This window comes from Malus sylvestris, chromosome 11 (genome assembly GCF_916048215.2).
Source record: "Malus sylvestris chromosome 11, drMalSylv7.2, whole genome shotgun sequence".
NCBI classification, from domain to species: domain Eukaryota; kingdom Viridiplantae; phylum Streptophyta; class Magnoliopsida; order Rosales; family Rosaceae; genus Malus; species Malus sylvestris.
Genome location: NC_062270.1, coordinates 35,256,924 through 35,274,664, shown reverse-complemented (window position 1 = coordinate 35,274,664; position 17,741 = coordinate 35,256,924). Strand labels below are relative to the sequence as shown.

At 39.2% G+C, this 17,741-nt stretch overlaps 2 protein-coding genes and 1 pseudogene across 2 annotated transcripts; all 3 read left to right on the top strand.

Moving 5' to 3' along the window:
- The first annotated feature begins 481 nt into the window (after nucleotides 1-481).
- LOC126590445 (eukaryotic initiation factor 4A-2-like) lies at nucleotides 482-1,721 on the top strand. The gene is made up of 3 exons (XM_050255906.1): nucleotides 482-559; nucleotides 822-1,021; nucleotides 1,229-1,721. The coding sequence occupies exons 1-3, from the start codon at nucleotides 482-484 to the stop codon at nucleotides 1,608-1,610; spliced, it is 660 nt and encodes a 219-aa protein (XP_050111863.1). The 3' UTR covers nucleotides 1,611-1,721.
- Nucleotides 1,710-12,419, top strand: LOC126590444 (uncharacterized; annotated as a pseudogene).
- Nucleotides 12,420-14,222: 1,803 nt separating this feature from the next.
- LOC126591324 (transcription elongation factor 1 homolog) lies at nucleotides 14,223-16,317 on the top strand. The gene is made up of 5 exons (XM_050256973.1): nucleotides 14,223-14,332; nucleotides 14,953-15,086; nucleotides 15,410-15,480; nucleotides 15,923-15,944; nucleotides 16,061-16,317. Exons 2-5 carry the CDS (start codon nucleotides 14,974-14,976, stop codon nucleotides 16,119-16,121), a joined length of 267 nt encoding a protein of 88 aa, XP_050112930.1. The 5' UTR covers nucleotides 14,223-14,332; nucleotides 14,953-14,973; the 3' UTR covers nucleotides 16,122-16,317.
- Nucleotides 16,318-17,741: the final 1,424 nt, after the last annotated feature.

The window sequence follows — 17,741 nt, the reverse complement described above, 5'->3', positions numbered from 1 at the left end:
CTCACTCTCCTATTCAGAGGCTCTCTCTCCCTCACAAAGAAATACAATATCAGTGTGGACGTAGCCCAAACATTGGAGTGAACCACAATACATCTTGTATTATCCCCTTCTGGCAGATTCACGGTCGGATTTACGTTGTTCCAAGACCCCTCCGGTTTTGTGCATTAACATTTGGCGCCGTCTGTGGGAATTGATACGAAAAGTTGTGTTGGTTCTATTTCATTTTTTTTACCTCCGCCGTGAATCTGCAAAACCCAATTGACTAGCTACTACTTCCACCATCCCACTCCACAAGATCTTCAGCTCCATTAAGAGATCCTAAGATCAAAGGCCAATTTGACCCCCATGGCTTAGACGACTCCAAATCACGCACAGACAGTTTCTGGGTGGGAAGCTCACAATTCCTCAGGCAAAATTACTCCTTTCGTCTTCAAACGAAGAGAAAATAGGATCAACAAGGTGACCATAAAGATATTTTACTATGGGTGGAAGTCTGGCCCACCATGCCCTCGGAGACGTCGCAGCTTCAATGGGGACATGCCCTGTGATCTCAACTTCGGTAACAAAATACCCACAAGACCTCTCCAGTCTCTTCATCGCTCTCTCTTTCTCGTTTTCCCCTCAATTTGGCGACTATCCAAACAAAAAACAACACAACCCGAAACCTCAAAGCTCGAAGCTTTTTTATGGGGTTCCCAGTTGGGTACACACAACTTCTGCTCCCAAAGCTCTTCATCCAAACACTCTCTTTGTTGGGTCTAATCCGAAAATTCATCCCCGCCTTCTTCTCCTTGTTGGGTCTCTAATATTTCATCGAACAGGACAATGCCTGGTCCGACCCGTCGGCCCGATTCCCGGAGTTCCACTCCGTCTTTGCAGTTTTGATCTGGGAAATTCTACCACTGGTGAAGTTCTCGGACCTGATGGACCCCCCGGAGTCGTGCATCGTGTGCTTGTACAAGTTCGAGGGCGAGGACGAGATACGACGGCTCACGAATTGTCGTCACGTCTTCCACAAAAGGTGCGTAGATCGGTGGGTCGGGTATGATCAGAAGAATTACCCTCTGTGTCGTACACCGTTCATATCGGAAAATATGCAGGGCGATTTCAATGAGCGGCGTTGTGCCACTACTGGGATCCCACCAACATACCACTTTCTTCGCCGTGACGGAGCCTGAAGTTCTAGGCTCTCGAGCTCTCCGTCGGAGTTTCCCTAGTTGTACGTAAGGGTTCATGCTTATGTTGGTGGGACAAGTGTTCGTGATGATCAACGCATTCTTCAAGCTGGTGTTCATGTTGTTGTTGGAACCCCTGGTCGTGTGTTTGACATGTTGAGAAGGCAGTCACTTCGCCCAGATTACATCAAGATGTTTGTATTAGATGAAGCTGATGAAATGATTTCCTGTGGTTTTAAGGATCAGATCTACGACATTTTCCAGCTCCTGCCATCAAAGGTTCAGGTTGGGGTGTTTTCTGCTACCATGCCACCTGAAGCCCTCGAAATCACAAGGAAGTTTATGAACAAACATGTGAGGATCTTGGTAAAGCGTGATGAGCTCACCCTTGAGGGTATCAAGCAGTTATATGTCAATGTTGATAAAGAAGAATGAAAGCTCGAGACCCTTTGTGATTTGTATGAGACCCTGACCATCACCCAGAATGTCATTTCCATTAACACCAGGATCAAGGTGGACTGGCTTATTGACAAGATGAGAAGCCGCGACCACACTATCTCCGCCACCCACGGTGACATGGACCAGAACACTCGTGACCTCATCATGCATGAATTCCGAAGAGGCACCGCTCACGTTCTTGCCTTAACCTCAGGTGGGAAGGTACTGACATGGGGAAGGGATGCATGAGATCTTTTCACATGCGGATATGGCTCGTTTGGTCAGCTCGGGCATGGTGATTTCCAGTCGCATTGCTATCCTGTCTACTTTTGCTTTTGTCGACGAAGATGCCCACCATCATGCATATTCTCATTCTTTGAGAAAGCTAGAGAAAAGCAAATGGGTGGTGTCGGAAAGGCTGTCCAGGCAGCTGTCACTTTAGAGAAAAGCAAGAAAAGCAAGTGGGTGGTGTCAAGGCTATCCAGGCAGCTGCTACATTTTACAGGAGAACATGCAGGAAATGGAAAAGAGAAAGCAAAAGCAAAAGCAAGGAATAACCAACCCACCAAAATGATGTGATTTACTTTTCTTGTTTTTGAATGATGTGATTTATTTCTTTTATCTTTCGGAGACATCTGTATAAACCCCATCGGAGGGTAATAAAAAAAATTAAAAAAAAGGCAAGGCCAAAATAATGGGCTGGATTGTAATATGGAGGGCGAAGGCCCATATGCCCAAAAGAGTCAGGCATTCTATTATCACCCACTAGGTTATCAAAAGTACATCCAGTACTACAAAAAATTATTCGGCAGTCTGCCGCTATTATCACCAACCAGGTGATCAAAAGTACGCCCAGTACTTCAAAATTATTCGGCAACCTGCCGCTATTATCACCAACCAGGTGATCAAAAGTACGCCCAGTACTCCAAAATTATTTGGCAACCTGCCGCTATTATCACCTACTAGGTGATCAAAAGTACGTCCAGTATTCCAAAATTATACATGAGCATCACTCATGTCATTAATACATAAACATTCATGAGCATCACTCATGATAATCATATATAAACATTCATGACCATCATTCATGTCAACATTCATGAGCATCACTCATGTCAACATTCATGAGCATCACTCATGTCAACATCCATGAGCATCACTTGCAAAGCTTCACCTACAAAGCTTCAGTGCAGGGTATACAAATACCGCATCCGAACAACCGTCACTTCGGCCCATGCATGGATTCAATTTGAAGTCTCCAACCAACAGACTCTATTGACCGAAGACTTGGGGGACTACATTATGTACCATATATTGGGCTTCAACTAGGCCTCATGAAAAATACTGGGGGAACTTAGCCCATTATTTATGTATTGATGAGCGAGCTCTTATTCTATAAAAGGGACTCCCTCACTTTCATTAGAGAGCACCTATTATTCATATACTGAGGAGCGATATCTTATCTTATAAAGGGACTCCCTCACCATCATTAGAGAGCATCGCCGCCTGCTGAGCAACCGCATCGCCGCGAGCATCACTCTTAACTCATCACTTATGTATTGAGGAATGAGCTCTTATTCTATAAAAGGGACTCCCTCACCATCATTAGAGAACATCGCCGCCTGCCGAGCAACCGACTCGCCGCGAGCATCGACTCTAGCTCATCATTTATGTATTGAAGAGCAAGCCATTATTCTATAAAAGGGACTCCATCACCTTCAACGCCACAAGCCGAGCCAACCAAGGCAACATAAGCCACAAACCAAGCAGCCTCACAACATGTGCTAATTCTAGTTGAGCATCATTTCACTTTGAGCACCACCTCATATCAAGTATCAGTTCAAGATGACATCTAGTTACTTCGGCGCGCACATGGATTGAATTTCAAGTCTCCAGCCAAAAGACTCTCTTGACTGAAGACTTGTGGGACTACTATTTGTACCATACTTAGGGCCTCCGTATTTAGATATTGTATAAATACTTGGAGGACTCAAATGTAATTATGTAATAAAGGAATGGGCAAATATGTAATAAGTGAGGAGCCCTTATTCTATAAAATGACTCCTCACTCTCCTCATTGGGGGAGGCCAATTCTTAGGCCATGAGAAGCCTTACTCTCACCCTCAGAGGTTCTCACCCTCTCATCCTCTCAGAGAAATACAATATCAGTGTGGACGTTGCCCAAACATTGGGGTAAACCACGATACATCTTGTGTTATTCCCCTTCTGGCAGATTCACGGTCGTATTTACGTTGTTCCAAGATCCCTCCGGTTTTGTGCATCAACATAATTAGTCATCGACCTTGCTATTCATGTAAGTCAACTACAACATTCTATGATTTCTTTAATTTATCTTTAGTTACGTTGAGCTTGTAAAATAAAGAAGGATTTGAATCATGACCCAAGTTCTCTTTAGTTATGTATTAAAATACCAAAATGTCTTTAATCTTAATGATCAAATTACCATTTTTCTCGAACCCAAACCGTTATCTTAACAAGTTCGACCAATATCAACCAAAACCAATAGAATAAAAAGAATTCTGAGAAGTATATTTCAATACTTGGCTATTTATAAGCGAGACTCCTCACATGTAGCTATGAGATGAGGCCGCATGCCATGTTAGGTAGACTTCGAAGAGTCGACCCTACCTTCTTGAGTTGGGAAAGGCAATGTGGCATATCATGGGTTTGAATGACACCTTGATATGTGTATGAGCATGAAGGCCTAGGACACATGGGGCAGACAAATGATTGGCCCTTTAAAATTCAGTGTGGCCTACTCATGACATCAATGATAAATAATGGCTTTGTTGGTCTTGTCACTTCAGCAAATTAACAGATTTTTTTTCCAGCGTTGGACGACAACGATGAATAACAAAATAAATAAAAGACTAAATTGATGAGTTTAAAATGTAAAAGACCAAAGTGATAACTTACCAAAACATAAAGGTTAAATTTGCAACGTCGTTGTTTTAGTGTTTACGACTACTCGGGCCGCCATTTCAATTCAGACGTGTAGACACTCACTGTGAAGCACTGTCTCTATCGCATATTTATTGTGTTTCCAGGCAGAAGAAGAAGAAAGAAGATGAAAAAGAAGCATAACCAACAGCTTCAACTGAACCCTAACTGGCCTTAGCTCCAACAGAAGCTCAAGAGCCATGCCCCAACTACCACAACAATTCTTAGGTACCTAACAAAAGCACCTTTCTTTTTCTTGGGGGTTTTTTTTTTTTTTTTTGGGTGAAGATTTGGGTTTAATTTTAATGAGAACAAAAGCCATGATTTTTTTTTAAATTTTTTAGATTTTATAATTTTTTATAATTTTATTTACAGGGAAGCGGAAGGGGAGATCGGATGAGGAGTTGGGTGATGATTCTCCATCTCGTATTAATCCACTCACTCCAGTTAGTGATGATTCTGGGTAATTATTTGAACATGTTTCTTCTTTGATGGTGTGTTTGGTTGCTGAGAAAATGTTGGAGAAAAGAAAAAAGAACTTTCAAATGTTTGTTTTTGGGTGGGCGTTTGGGTTTTTGTATGAATGTTGAAGAATGTTGGTTTTACCATAAAACTATTAATATGGGTGCAACACAATCTTTTAGATCATCTTCAACCAAAAAGTCCAGAGGACCAGAGGGCCAAAAATAGCTCGAAAATCATCTTCAACCAAGGGTTAGGCCAAAGGACTCGTAGGCCATACGGACAAAAAGGGCCAAAGAGCCAACTAGTTGGCCATCTTCAGCCAACCCGCTGGCTAGCCCACTTTGTTTTTTTTTTTAATTTCTAATTTTTTCCTGTACCATTTCTCACATATTTTTCATCATTTCATACTATCTTACCTCCTTTTATTTCAATTATTCACATTTCATACTATAGCCCTTTGACCTTCGGTTGGAGATGATTTTTTATCACAAGGCTATGTTTGGCCTATGGCCCTTTGAACCATCGGTTGGAGATGATAAGAAATATGACTATGCACTTGTTTGGGCCCAAAATTACATCATCGGCCCGTACAGTCAAGGCCGTTAGGTGGGCATAACTCCCAACCGTCGGATGAAAAATGAATTACAGATATTTTTAATCTATTTCACGATAATTATTCTGATATCAAGATATTATCCATCAGAGTGATTATCTTAGAGTTTATGTTAAAGTATTTTTACGTCAACAAATAGACTTTTTCTCCAACATGATTATAGTTATATTTCATCTTATCATGTAGTCTACGGTAGTTAAAAGTCTAATTTCACTAATGATATACTCGATGGGGTTCAACTTGAGGAGGCATCTGTAATATTTTCACTTGGCAGGTCAAATAGGGATATGCCACGTGAGTTATATCATGCATGGGATGAGCAGGAGATAAGGATGGCATACCATGAATTATTGGAATGGTTTCCCAGAGTCATCACCATGTATGCACATGGTCAAGTATTTGAAATTTTGAGCCTGGCTATCACCGATTTAGGTTGTGATAATTGTTAACAAAGGGATTGGCTTATCAAGAGTTAAAAAGTGGCGGTGATATCGTGTATTAGCACGGGGAGGAGGTGGTAGAGTTGCAATTAGAGTCCACAAAATTATCAACCACATACTCGTCCCTATAAATACAAGACTCAGTGCAACAGAAAAGGCCGTCCAATTCAACACACAACTGCCCTGCGCAAATTCTCTCAACAACCTTGAGACTTTTTCTTTTCTCTTTTCGCTGACACACCTTCATTTTGGATAAACAACACTGTGAATGCAACCGGTGATATCTTCAGTTGGTATAAACAGCACTGTCGCCGTAGAATCAGCCGGTCTCAGCATCTTCAGTCGGCATAGATAGCATTGCATCGAGGGCGACTGGTTATCTATCCAAGTCTCGGTCGAGAAGGATTTTCGAATCCTTATTGGTCGAGGTCATCTCATTAGCCTTCTCGGCGAAGTGAGATGTTACAGTTTATTGGGCTCGGCACATTGCACGCCGAGTTATTTTATGATTGGATACTCTCAAGTGGAATTTAGAGTTCGGCACTTCGACGACCGAACCACGTTTACTGTTAAGACTTATATCCACTTTGAGTATTTGTGCCCTTACACTTTGGTGTCGATTCAGCGTGAGTTTACTCTGACGAATACCATCACTGTAACTGAATCCAACGACGACGATTTGTGAACTTCATAAGAATAGTAGCCTTCTCTTCAGGTTCGAAAACCCAAGAGGCCGAGACATGTTCCTTTCTCGGTCACAATCGCAAGACACAGAAGTCAGCCGCGCACCCAATGCAACATCAACACATTTTAATCCTCGGCCGACGAGTTGGCACGCTCCGCATTCAACCGAATGACGTAGTTAGCTCATAAATTACTCGGCATGCGCGCCACGTAGGCTTGGTAGCTTTTAGGGTCAACATTTTGGCACGCTCAGAGAGACCCAATGCTAAAATTACGAAGTTCACATGATCTATCTCGATCAGGCTTCGTGGGATAAGTGACATCGCCTATTAAAGAAGCAAAAACAACTCTTCGAGAGATTGGGAAGAATTTTTTAAAGGCAAGAGGCCGAGGGGCAAATTTCCGCTCCTGCCACAACCAATATTCGGCCTAAGAAAATTGTTAATTTGGCCGAAGAACAAAGGCCACCTATTTTTTCGATCGAGACTGAAAGTGTGGTAGGCCTAGAAGAAAATGTTCAAGTTTCTGAGCCACAAATTGACTCAGAAAATGATTCGTCAGAGGAGTGCTCCAATGACGAACAAGACCAATACACGACTTCAAACCATAAAATCACATCGATTGATATGGTAATTGAAGACATAGGCCTAGCCGGAAAAACCACGCCAATCGATATGATTATTGGTGATAAAGCCAATATGGAGAAATCTCGTTTGGCTAAGTTGTTTGAATTAAAAGCTGAAATTAATGAAATAATTATGCCTGGGGGGTATAATAATTGTTCAACACATTCGGCAGCAGAGAATAAAAAATATTTCGCCAAGTCAAAAGTATTTGTAAGTGATTCTTTATTCGGCCTAAAGCAAAATCAAATTGAAAATTTTGATATAAAAAGATATCGGCTCGGAATAAAGCATTGTTGGCCTCCTCCTAATTATGATTCAACCGTCTACATTTTCTTTTGCTAAAAAAAAAAGGAATAAATTATTTTCTTGATCATCTGGCTAATTAAGCCGATGAATAAGAAAATATAGGGGGCAACAAGATGGTGCGGCAATCCAAAATATGGCGGGCTTGGCTTAAAAAGTTGTTTTTTAGCCGAGCCGAGAAAAGTTGTTTGCAGTAGGCCACCCATGCTAGGTGGTAGGCCTTCGTATAGCCTAATCCTCACTCAGCACCTTTGGTTTCTGGAATAAAAGAAAACGAATAATGCTTTATCCAATAAAGCATTCTGGGATTCTTCAATTTGAAGTTAAGTATCAAACCAAGTATAAGTCTCAGGGTGCTGCTGTTAATTTGGTGGAGTTATGTTAGCATAGCATGCCTTTGAGTATTCAGTATAACAAGAATTGGAATGGTGGTGAACTAATTCAATTTGGTTTCGAGGCCCTCGGCTAGGACAACTGTTGTCTCTATGCCGAGGCCTTGTCGTCGGGACCATGGCATGCAAAGATTTAGTGATGGAATTCATTTGATATTGTATTGGCCGAGAGAACCATGACGATGTCCAGTATTCGGCTTTAGCAGAACAAATTTTGTTAATTTAGTGGTGTGGATTCGGTCGTTTGCTTACCAGTCAACGTCGGATTAGTGGTTCTTCTCAAAAAGTTATCTTCGGTCGTATAGCTTCAGGGGAATTTCATTAACAGTCATCCGTGATCATGGTTCACATGCAGAGACATACATTTTTCGAAAGTATTTCCACAAATGACCGAGAATGGATGGCAAGTCGAACTACCGAGAATCAAGAGGTCTCGGCATGCTTACTTAAAGAGATTAGCATTCGGTGGGGGATTTGTATTTATGCCAATGCCACTTAGCATGGATGAGTAGATTTGATGGTGGAATGGCTTACTGGTGATTCGTTTTCGCTGAGTTATTTTTCGTGCTCGACAAGCAAATATTGATTGAGAAAGATTATCTGCTAATTTGCTGCATGCTTAATTCAACAAGGAAGACCGCCTGTGTTGTAACATCATGATTTTTTTTTTCTGCACCAAGTGGCTACTGAGGCTCGCCTTCGCCGCTTATTTCACTAAGCGAAGCTGTATCTATTTTGGTGGTAAACACTTTCCATGCCAAATAAAGTTGGTCAATAGTGGTGGTTAATATCAGCAGTGTATTCTCGGGTTTTAATGTCCTCAGTCATATTGCTCGGCCAAATCTCACATACGACCAAGTCTTGTTGGTTGTTCAGTCTTTTGATTATTGGTGATGGTTGATCATTTAGATAGATTGCAACGGCCGACACCATGTTGTATCGACGGGCTTCGTTTGTTAACTCGAAACTTATACTCGATGACAATCGAAGCTTCAGATTGGTGAAGCCGAGAAAGTCGATATTCAACTGGGCGATAAATCACAATATGAGGATGAGTTAACGAGTGAGATATTATTTCCATATTATTTGGTTCCTTTGTTTCTAGCCAAGTTCATCTTGTTCGGCGGAGTACATCTTATTCGGTGGAGAAGTTCTTTCAGTTTTAGCATTACTATATTTGAAGGAAGACATCACAAAGGTTTCAATGGCTCAGACCAATGAAGTTGTTCTTGTCACCTCTGACAAGTTCAAGGATGTTATTTATTTGGTGGAAGTACTCAGTAGTAGCCAAGTTCAAATGCAAATGTTTAGTTTCCTTAGCCATTCGGCTTACGAGCCGAAGCTCAAGGAAACTGGGGGGCTGTGTTTGGACCCAAAATTACATCATCGGCCCGTACAATCAAGGCCGTTAGGTGGGCATAACTCCCAACCGTCGGATGAAAAGTGAATTACAGATATTTTTAATCTATTTCACGATAATTATTCTGATATCAAGATATTTTCCATCAGAGTGATTATCTTGGAGTTTATGTTAAAGTATTTTTACGTCAACAAATAGACTTTTTCTCCAACATGATTATAGTTATATTTCATCTTATCATGTAGTCTACGGCAGTTAAAAGTCTAATTTCACTAATGATATACTCGATGGGGTTCAACTTGAGGAGGCATCTGTAATATTTTCACTTGGCCGATCAAATAGGGATATGCCACGTGAGTTATATCATGCATGGAATGAGCAGGAGATAAGGATGGCATACCATGAATTATTGGAATTGTTTCCCAGAGTCATCACCATGTATGCACGTGGTCAAGTATTTGAAATTTTGAGCCTGGCTATCACCGATTCAGGTTGTGATAATTGTTAGCAAAGGGATTGGCTTATCAAGAGTTAAAAAGTGGCGGTGATATCATGTATTAGCACGGGGATGAGGTGGTAGAGTTGCAATTAGAGTCCACAAAATTATCAACCGCATACTCGTCCCTATAAATACAAGGCTTGGTGCAACAGAAGAGGCCCTCCAATTCAACACACAACTACCCTGCTCAAATTCTCTCAACAACCTTGAGACTTTTTCTTTTCTCTTTTCGCTGACACACCTTTAGTTTGGATAAATAGTACTGTGAAGGCAACCGGTGATATCTTCAGTTGGCATAAACAGCACTGTCACCGTAGAATCAGCTGGTCTCGTAGCATCTTCAGTCGGCATAGATAGCACTGCATCGAGGGCGACTGGTTATCTATCCAAGTCTCGGTCAAGAAGGATTTCTGAATCCTTATTAGTCGAGTTCATCTTATCAGCCTTCTCGGCGAAGTGAGGTGTTACAGTTTATTGGGCTCGGCACATTGCACGCTGAGTTATTTTATGATTGGATACTCTCAAGTAGGATTTAGAGTTCGGCACTTCGACGGCCAAACCACGTTTACTGTTAAGACTTATATCCGCTTTGAGTATTTGTGCCCTTACACTTTGGTGTCGATTCGACTGAGTTTACTCTGACGAATACCATCACTGTGACCGAATCCAACGACGACGATTTGTGAACTTCGTAAGAATAGTAGCCTTGTCTTCAGGTTCTAGAACCCAAGAGGCCAAGACGTGTTCTTTCCTCGGTCGCAATCGCAAGACACAAAAGTCAACCGCGCACCCAACGTAACATCAACACATTTTACTCATCGCCTGAACTCGGCCGATGAGTTGGCACGCCCCGTATTCAACCGAAAGACGTAGTTAGCTCATAGATTACTCGGCATGCGCGTCACGTAGGCTTGGTAGTTTTTAGGGTCAACAGTACTGTTCATTAAAATATTAATTTCTTGAAGGGCCAAAGGGCTAAAACGAGCCATATGGTCTTCATTCGGATGGTCTTAGTCGTTGTAAGGCCCTTTCAACGATGTGATAGTCTTTTACCTTCACATCCTTACATGCCCCTTCAAGCGAATTTGCTTTCTTCTTTTACTGATGCGGAACTTTTTTACTTGCATATCCTCACACGCTCCTTAACGTGTGACGAATTTTCAAGCTGTTGTTGACAACATAAATCATGTAACGTGGAGCACGTGGGCCAACCTACTATTATATTATTAAGAAAGCTGAGGAATTGGCAATATAAAGAGTAACTGGACATCTTAATTCTTGTAAGGAATTTCCTTTCAACGATGTGAGACTCTTTTATCTTCACATCCTCACAGTTAAGATTTTTGGGTTTGTTGAGAGGTGAGGTTTTTCTTCTTTTTGTTTATGAAAAAGAGTAATTGTTTCAGGTTGTCTTCACAATCACCCCGTTTAATTTTGTTCAAGTTCGTCTCCATTAAACATTTAGATAGACCTCGAAAGCTATGCTGACTAGTTTCGTTATCAGTCGAAATCTAGTTGACATAGAATGAACTCCAATTTTGTGAAATTTTGAACCACTCAAGGGTTTCAATTTTAACAGAAGAAAGAACTTATATCTTTCATTTTCTACTCAAGTAAGGAGAGACACTTAATCTTACTGTATCTTTCTATCCATTCATCAGAAGATAGATATGTTTTACTAGAATGCAACTTCGTGTAACTGGATCATGAATTTGAGATTGGTTTCCTTTCATTCCTTTAACAACTTTAAGTGGTCATATCACTGAACTCATGAACCATTTGACAGCTTGACCGTAGAAGTAGCCATGGATTGTGAAATGGTTGGTGTCGGTCAAGGAAACAAAAGCGCCCTTGGACGTGTTACGCTGCTAATCCTTAGTTCCTTTTCTTTTACTCTCTGTTCCGTCATATTGTCATTGGACAGGCTCGATCTCTGAGCTTGGCATTGTTGGCAAACAGTTTTGTATCTATTATTTCTTAGTTGATTCGTTAGTTGTGTTTCAGTAGTTGGATATTATCTTACGATTGGTACTTTAACTTGTTAGGATCACTGATTTCTAATAGTCCAGTTTCATGGCAGGTAAATGGATGGGGAAATGTTGTATATGACGAGTTTGTTCGCCCGGTAGAACGCGTCGTTGATTTCGTACTGAAATAAGTGGCATTTGTCCCCGAGACTTGAGAAAAGGTTGACTTTTATTTGTATTTATGTCAATTTGGTCTTAAGTTTATTTATTTATTAACTTATAACTTAAGAGTTAGAAGAACATATTTGTGAAAATCATTCTTTCAGTGATGGAACATCTCGTCTTGAAGTATTATGATGTGTCCTCATGATATCTGTGGTTGGGGAAGCAGGGGGAAGGGTCCAGAAGGGCACTTCTGCATCTTGCAGCCGAGTTTCTTGATGTCGAGATCCAGAATGGAGAGCACTGCCCTGTTAGTAATTTGATTCTTTCATGATGATTATTGATCGTTTTTCTTAATACATTTCGGTATTCTTATTGCAATGTCTGTACTGCATCTTAAGCATTAGGAATGTAGAACTTTCATATACATGGGACGCTACGGAGGTGGTATCACCAGTCACGTAGTGCAACATGAGAAAGTTATTAAAACGTGCAAACTTCCCACAATAACAATAAAGCCTTATTCTACTAAGTAGGGTCAGCTACATGAATTATAAAACGTCACTGCGCTCGGTTTTGTGCCATGTCTTTTGTAAGATCCAAGTAGTCCAAGTATTTTCTTAGAGTCTCTTTTCGAGTCTTCTAATGTCTTTATCTACCCCTTTGACCCTAAGCATCTGTCTCGTAATCATATCTTATAACCAGAACGTCTGTATATCTTTGTTTCATATGTTCAAACCACTTCAACCGAAAATAAATGATTTAATTCCGCAATAAATTTTCTTCCAAGACACTATCTGTTTTTAAATTTTATTAGTGTTTATTAATACATGTAAAATGATTTAGTTCCACAATAAATGATTTACACGAAGTGAGTTTATCGTTTATCATAACATCTCATACTTCCATAAAAATTGGCACATAACAATGCATTATTAGTTCAAAACTTCACGAGGCGATGAAACCGGTTTCGCACAAGTTATCTGAGACCATAGATTTAAAAAACGATAATATCGGCGATTATCGTTTTTTTCATATAACGATATTTCGTGAGTATTTTTTTAATTATCGTTAATATATCGCGAGATGAACCTAAAAATATTTGAAAATTTCTGAAAAGTCTCAAACATGCACATAAAGGGATTTGAACCCCTCCCATCTAACTCCTTCAGCGACTTGACCACTATACCACTTACATTTTTGTGAAAACATGCTAAACTATTTATATATATAGTTTTGTTTTGAATTCTTTTTGCAAGAAATAAATTTGCACATATTCCAAATTTTTTGTGGTATTATATTTTAAATTGTGTCAATTAATTACTTAGTCAATGACATGTGGTTTTTAATTTTTTTATTTTTTATTTGGTCACTTACATGTATGGTTGGAAAAAATTCCCGAAAATCCCAAACCAAACCGAAAAAGTCCTAAACCAAAACCATCCCGAAAAATACCGAAATTTTCGATATGGGATTGGTTTCCAAATCCCATTTGTTTGGTAATCCTGAAATCCCGAAAAATACCGAAGTATTCGGTTTCCTATTGACTTTTGGGTTTCGGTTCTTGAAAGCCATTGCCATGGTTGCTAACTACTATTCACAATACACTTACTCTACACATAGTGATGATGAAGATAGTGAAAATTTTGAACCTCATAGGAACTCTATGTGGTACTTAGTCACTCATGTATCTTACCATGCAATGTATAAAGTGTAAAATATTATACTAATTCATTATATATAAATGATTATGGTGTGTTTAAACTTCTTTCATTAATTATTATATATTTTCTACACTCACAATGTTTGCCAGCTCGCTATATAATCAACTTAAATCAGTTAAATCCATCATGCAATGCATTTCCTTCCAATTTTTTGTGATAAACTAATAGATAATTGACTAAATAAACATCTTGCAAAGTTTCAATAAAAATTTCCAAGTTTTTCTTACAATTTCCGTGGTTTCCATGTAATTTTTATCGATATCGATATTATCCCGATATTTCCATCGATATTTTCGTGTTTTCGGACTACCGATATTTCCGATATTACCAATATTTTCTTCCTTGTCTGAGACACATATTTGACTTTTAGCTCTTTAAAATTGAAAAATATTTCTTACGTGGCAAAACCGCAACGTTTGCCTATAAATAGAGAGTAGAGACCGCCCTTGTCTTCCCCCGCAGGAAATATAGCGTGTTTTGTAGACCAATCATACGATTCAGCAGCGCGCCTTCTCACTCCCAGGTACGATCTTTCCTTCTCCCTCCTCAATCTCCGATCTAGGATTCGTAATTTTAGGGTTTATTTACTTCAATTCTCACATAATTCTAAGCTGCTGTCAAATTTGGGGTCTTCTTTCTTTCTTCATCGTTTCTTAATTTCCCCTTTTCTGACTTCAATTTTGTTTCTTTCACTGTAATTTTTCTAGGGTTTTTGGCCCCCTTTTAGAATTTTTCTTTTCTATTTCATATATTGTGAAATTTGGAATTTGGGTAGCATGTTTTCTGCTGTAAAATTTCGTTCTTGATACAATTAACAACAAACACTTTTCTTTCAATTCCAATGGTTTTTAGGGCTTAATGTCGTCGGAAACCCCGTAGTCGCTTTCTCCTTGTACTTTTCATGCATTTGAATTTCGCAGCATTGCGATAATTTTTTTACACGAAATAGTTTAAAACCTCTCTATGCGCACTCGGCACTCCGCTGCACACAAAGGGTTTATGTAATTGTTGATTGGATCATATTCTCTAAAATGATGGTAGGGATTGCACCATCTATCTCTGTGGGGAGCTCAGGTGAACTGGTGGCTGTATGTTTTTGTTAGTATCTTGTATGCGAACTGACGGGTTAAATTATGACAACAGGACAGAATTTTTTTTTGAGAAATGGGCAAGAGAAAGGCCAAGGCAAAGCCTGCAGCTAGGAAGCGAACGGACAAGCTGGATACAGTTTTCTGTTGCCCTTTCTGCAACCATGGGAGCAGCGTTGAGTGTCGCATGTAAGTTTTTATTTAATCTGTTTTTTGCTCATGTTTTGGTGTATATAACTTTTTAGGAAGCATTGAGTTCCGCTGGTTCTTGTATGTTCTATGGTACTGCTGATGAATGTGGTTTTGTCACTTACATATGAGAATTGTGGTCTGTCATATATGGTGCGAGAAATTGGTCTTTGCTGTTGGGGATAATGGATCACTGTATTTCATTTCCTTTTCCAGTTTTGAGTTTCATTTACAATCTAGCATCTGATTGGGTAGTGTACTTGCACATGTATTTTTCTCTCATTTTGTCTTGAATTGAAATTAAGTAAGTTATTTGGTTTCAGTGACATGAAAAACTTGATTGGCGAGGCTATCTGTTGCATTTGCCAAGAGAATTTCAGCACAACCATCACAGGTATGTCAAATACTTTACTCTCGTCTTAATTTACTATTGAGGCGTAGTGTTAGTATAACAGGATGGAGAGATCATTATTACACATAAATCTCAGATGTAGGAGATGTAGGGAGGTTTAGGTAAATCATTCAAAATGGAAATATGTTTCTGAACAGACTTGTGAATATTTTGATCACAAGGTATGGATTGTAATGGTATATGGACAGAAAAAGGACGGCATTAGGAAATTTGTGGATAACTTGATTAAAATTTTTGTTTCGAATGTCTATCAACCTCAAATTGGTAAACTGGATAGGAACTTCCTCTAGGTTGTAGGAAAAAGTGGTGGATTTGGTATTAACTCGCTACTTTGTTTAGATACTTCTCTTGTTTTTCATATATGGACTGCCACATCCATATGTATTCGTAATTATTGATATATTTTTTGTTTGTTTTTTTTCAGCTTTGACTGAACCAATAGACATGTAAGTAGAAGTTCATATGAATATGCTCTTATTATTTTCCGGCTGGTGGGTTTATTAAAACATAGTTTCTCTTTTCCTTTACCTGTGTTCTTTGACCATAAAATTTTCGATTACAGATACAGCGAATGGATAGATGAATGTGAGAGGGTGAACACTGTCGATGATGACGGAGCTTAGGTGGAAAGTTCAGTCGTATTGTAAAGGAAAGAGAGCGCTGGAAGGTTCTGTGCCCTTGTGTCCAATTAAGTACTAACGAACCTTATTCGTGCTGTTTATTGAGTGAGCATATATAAATACATGTACTGTAACATAACCTTAACGTTATGCGATAATGGAATAAATAAGATATCGCGTTGCTGTCCGTTTGCTTCAATTTACCTGTTGGTGGTGGTTCTTTCAGCTAGTGTTTGTGCTTTTCCGGTAAGGGTTGATGTGGATGATTAGTCACTTATCTGTCTGGTAATTTCACGCTGCTGTGGGTGGCTTGCCAGTGTGATTGCTTACCTCCCATGTATTCTTCTAAGGCCATGTTTACTTTTTAAGGAATGGGGGTATGAAGTATTGGTCCGGTTAGGTTTAATATAATCGACGTTTTTGATATGGTCCGGTTTGGTTCACCAGTTCATCGAACCGCTAAACGGAATTGTAAATAGTACGGTTTTAGATAAGAAACTAATGATACTCCCTTATATGTTTCATGGGTGGCGCTATTCATATGCTTTTTTTTTTTTTTTTTTATATCTTTTATACTCCTTTTAATTTCCACCGTTGAGTTGTATGGAGTGCAAAGAATCAACGGAATTAACATAGGGCGTGTAGAAGGTAAAATTGGTATGTGAATAGCACCATCCTATTTGATTTTATTAAGGTTCTAAAAGACGTTAGGCATTAGTCGTTAGTCGGGCGACAGGTTGGGATCTAGCGTCTAGGCGCTTAGGCAGATTAGGCAGATTTAAGTAAATATATCATATTTCATGTAAATAAGCGTATGCATATACTTAAAAAATATATAATTTCATCATAAATTACAAAATAGAATGCATATATATTATAAAGTATTGGAACACAAAGAAAACATGTGAAATAAGGATATAATGTGTGTTCATTTAAGTATGCAACAAGTATCTTACAATTTATTGGAAAAAAATAAATGCAAAATGGAAGTTATCTATTTTCTGTCTAAATAAGTTGCGGCCTAGGCGGGTGTCTAGGCAGGTCTGGGCAGGTTAGACGGCCGCCTCAGCAGATCTAGGTGTCGTTTCTTAATTTTCAAACGCCTTTCATTAATTGGGGCGGTAGCCAGCCACCTAGCGTCTAGGTGGTACTAGGCAATGATTTTTAGAATAGTGGATTTTATACACAAATATTAGAGTTAGTTTTTCTTCCATTTCTTTCTTTTACTGCCTTTTAAAGAAAGTAATCCTAAGGATGGGATCCTTACCATAAGGGTCCATTTTGAATAGATTTCTAAATACAAGGATATCTAGAAATAAAAGGTAAAAATTGTAAAATTGTAAAAGACACATTTTGGCTTATTGGTTTTTTGCAAAAGTAGCAATTTTTCTCCCATGAAAGTACATCTTCATGATAAAAAAATGAACGACTAAGATTAAAATAAAAAATTTAATAATTATGAAGTTAAATCTAACAGTTAAAGGACTCGTACGTAGCAACATGAAAATGACATCCCAAAACTAGTTAAAAAGCTAAAAGCCTTGCCCCCAAATTTTGGTTTTATTTGGGCTTCAAAAACACGAATTTGGATCCTCTCCGAGGCAATTGGTCGGGATTCTCCTG

What these genes read in the sequence shown, in the direction of transcription:
- LOC126590445 (XM_050255906.1), top strand. Translation starts at nt 482, where the DNA reads ATGGGTGGAAGTCTGGCCCACCATGCCCTCGGAGACGTCGCAGCTTCA. An exon ending in GCCCTGTGATCTCAACTTCG is followed by an intron (nt 560 to 821) that starts GTAACAAAATAC and finishes TTCATCGAACAG; the next exon opens with GACAATGCCTGGTCCGACCC. An exon ending in CGTCACGTCTTCCACAAAAG is followed by an intron (nt 1,022 to 1,228) that starts GTGCGTAGATCG and finishes GTTGTACGTAAG; the next exon opens with GGTTCATGCTTATGTTGGTG.
- LOC126591324 (XM_050256973.1), top strand. Translation starts at nt 14,974, where the DNA reads ATGGGCAAGAGAAAGGCCAAGGCAAAGCCTGCAGCTAGGAAGCGAACG. An exon ending in AGCAGCGTTGAGTGTCGCAT is followed by an intron (nt 15,087 to 15,409) that starts GTAAGTTTTTAT and finishes ATTTGGTTTCAG; the next exon opens with TGACATGAAAAACTTGATTG. An exon ending in TTGACTGAACCAATAGACAT is followed by an intron (nt 15,945 to 16,060) that starts GTAAGTAGAAGT and finishes TTTCGATTACAG; the next exon opens with ATACAGCGAATGGATAGATG.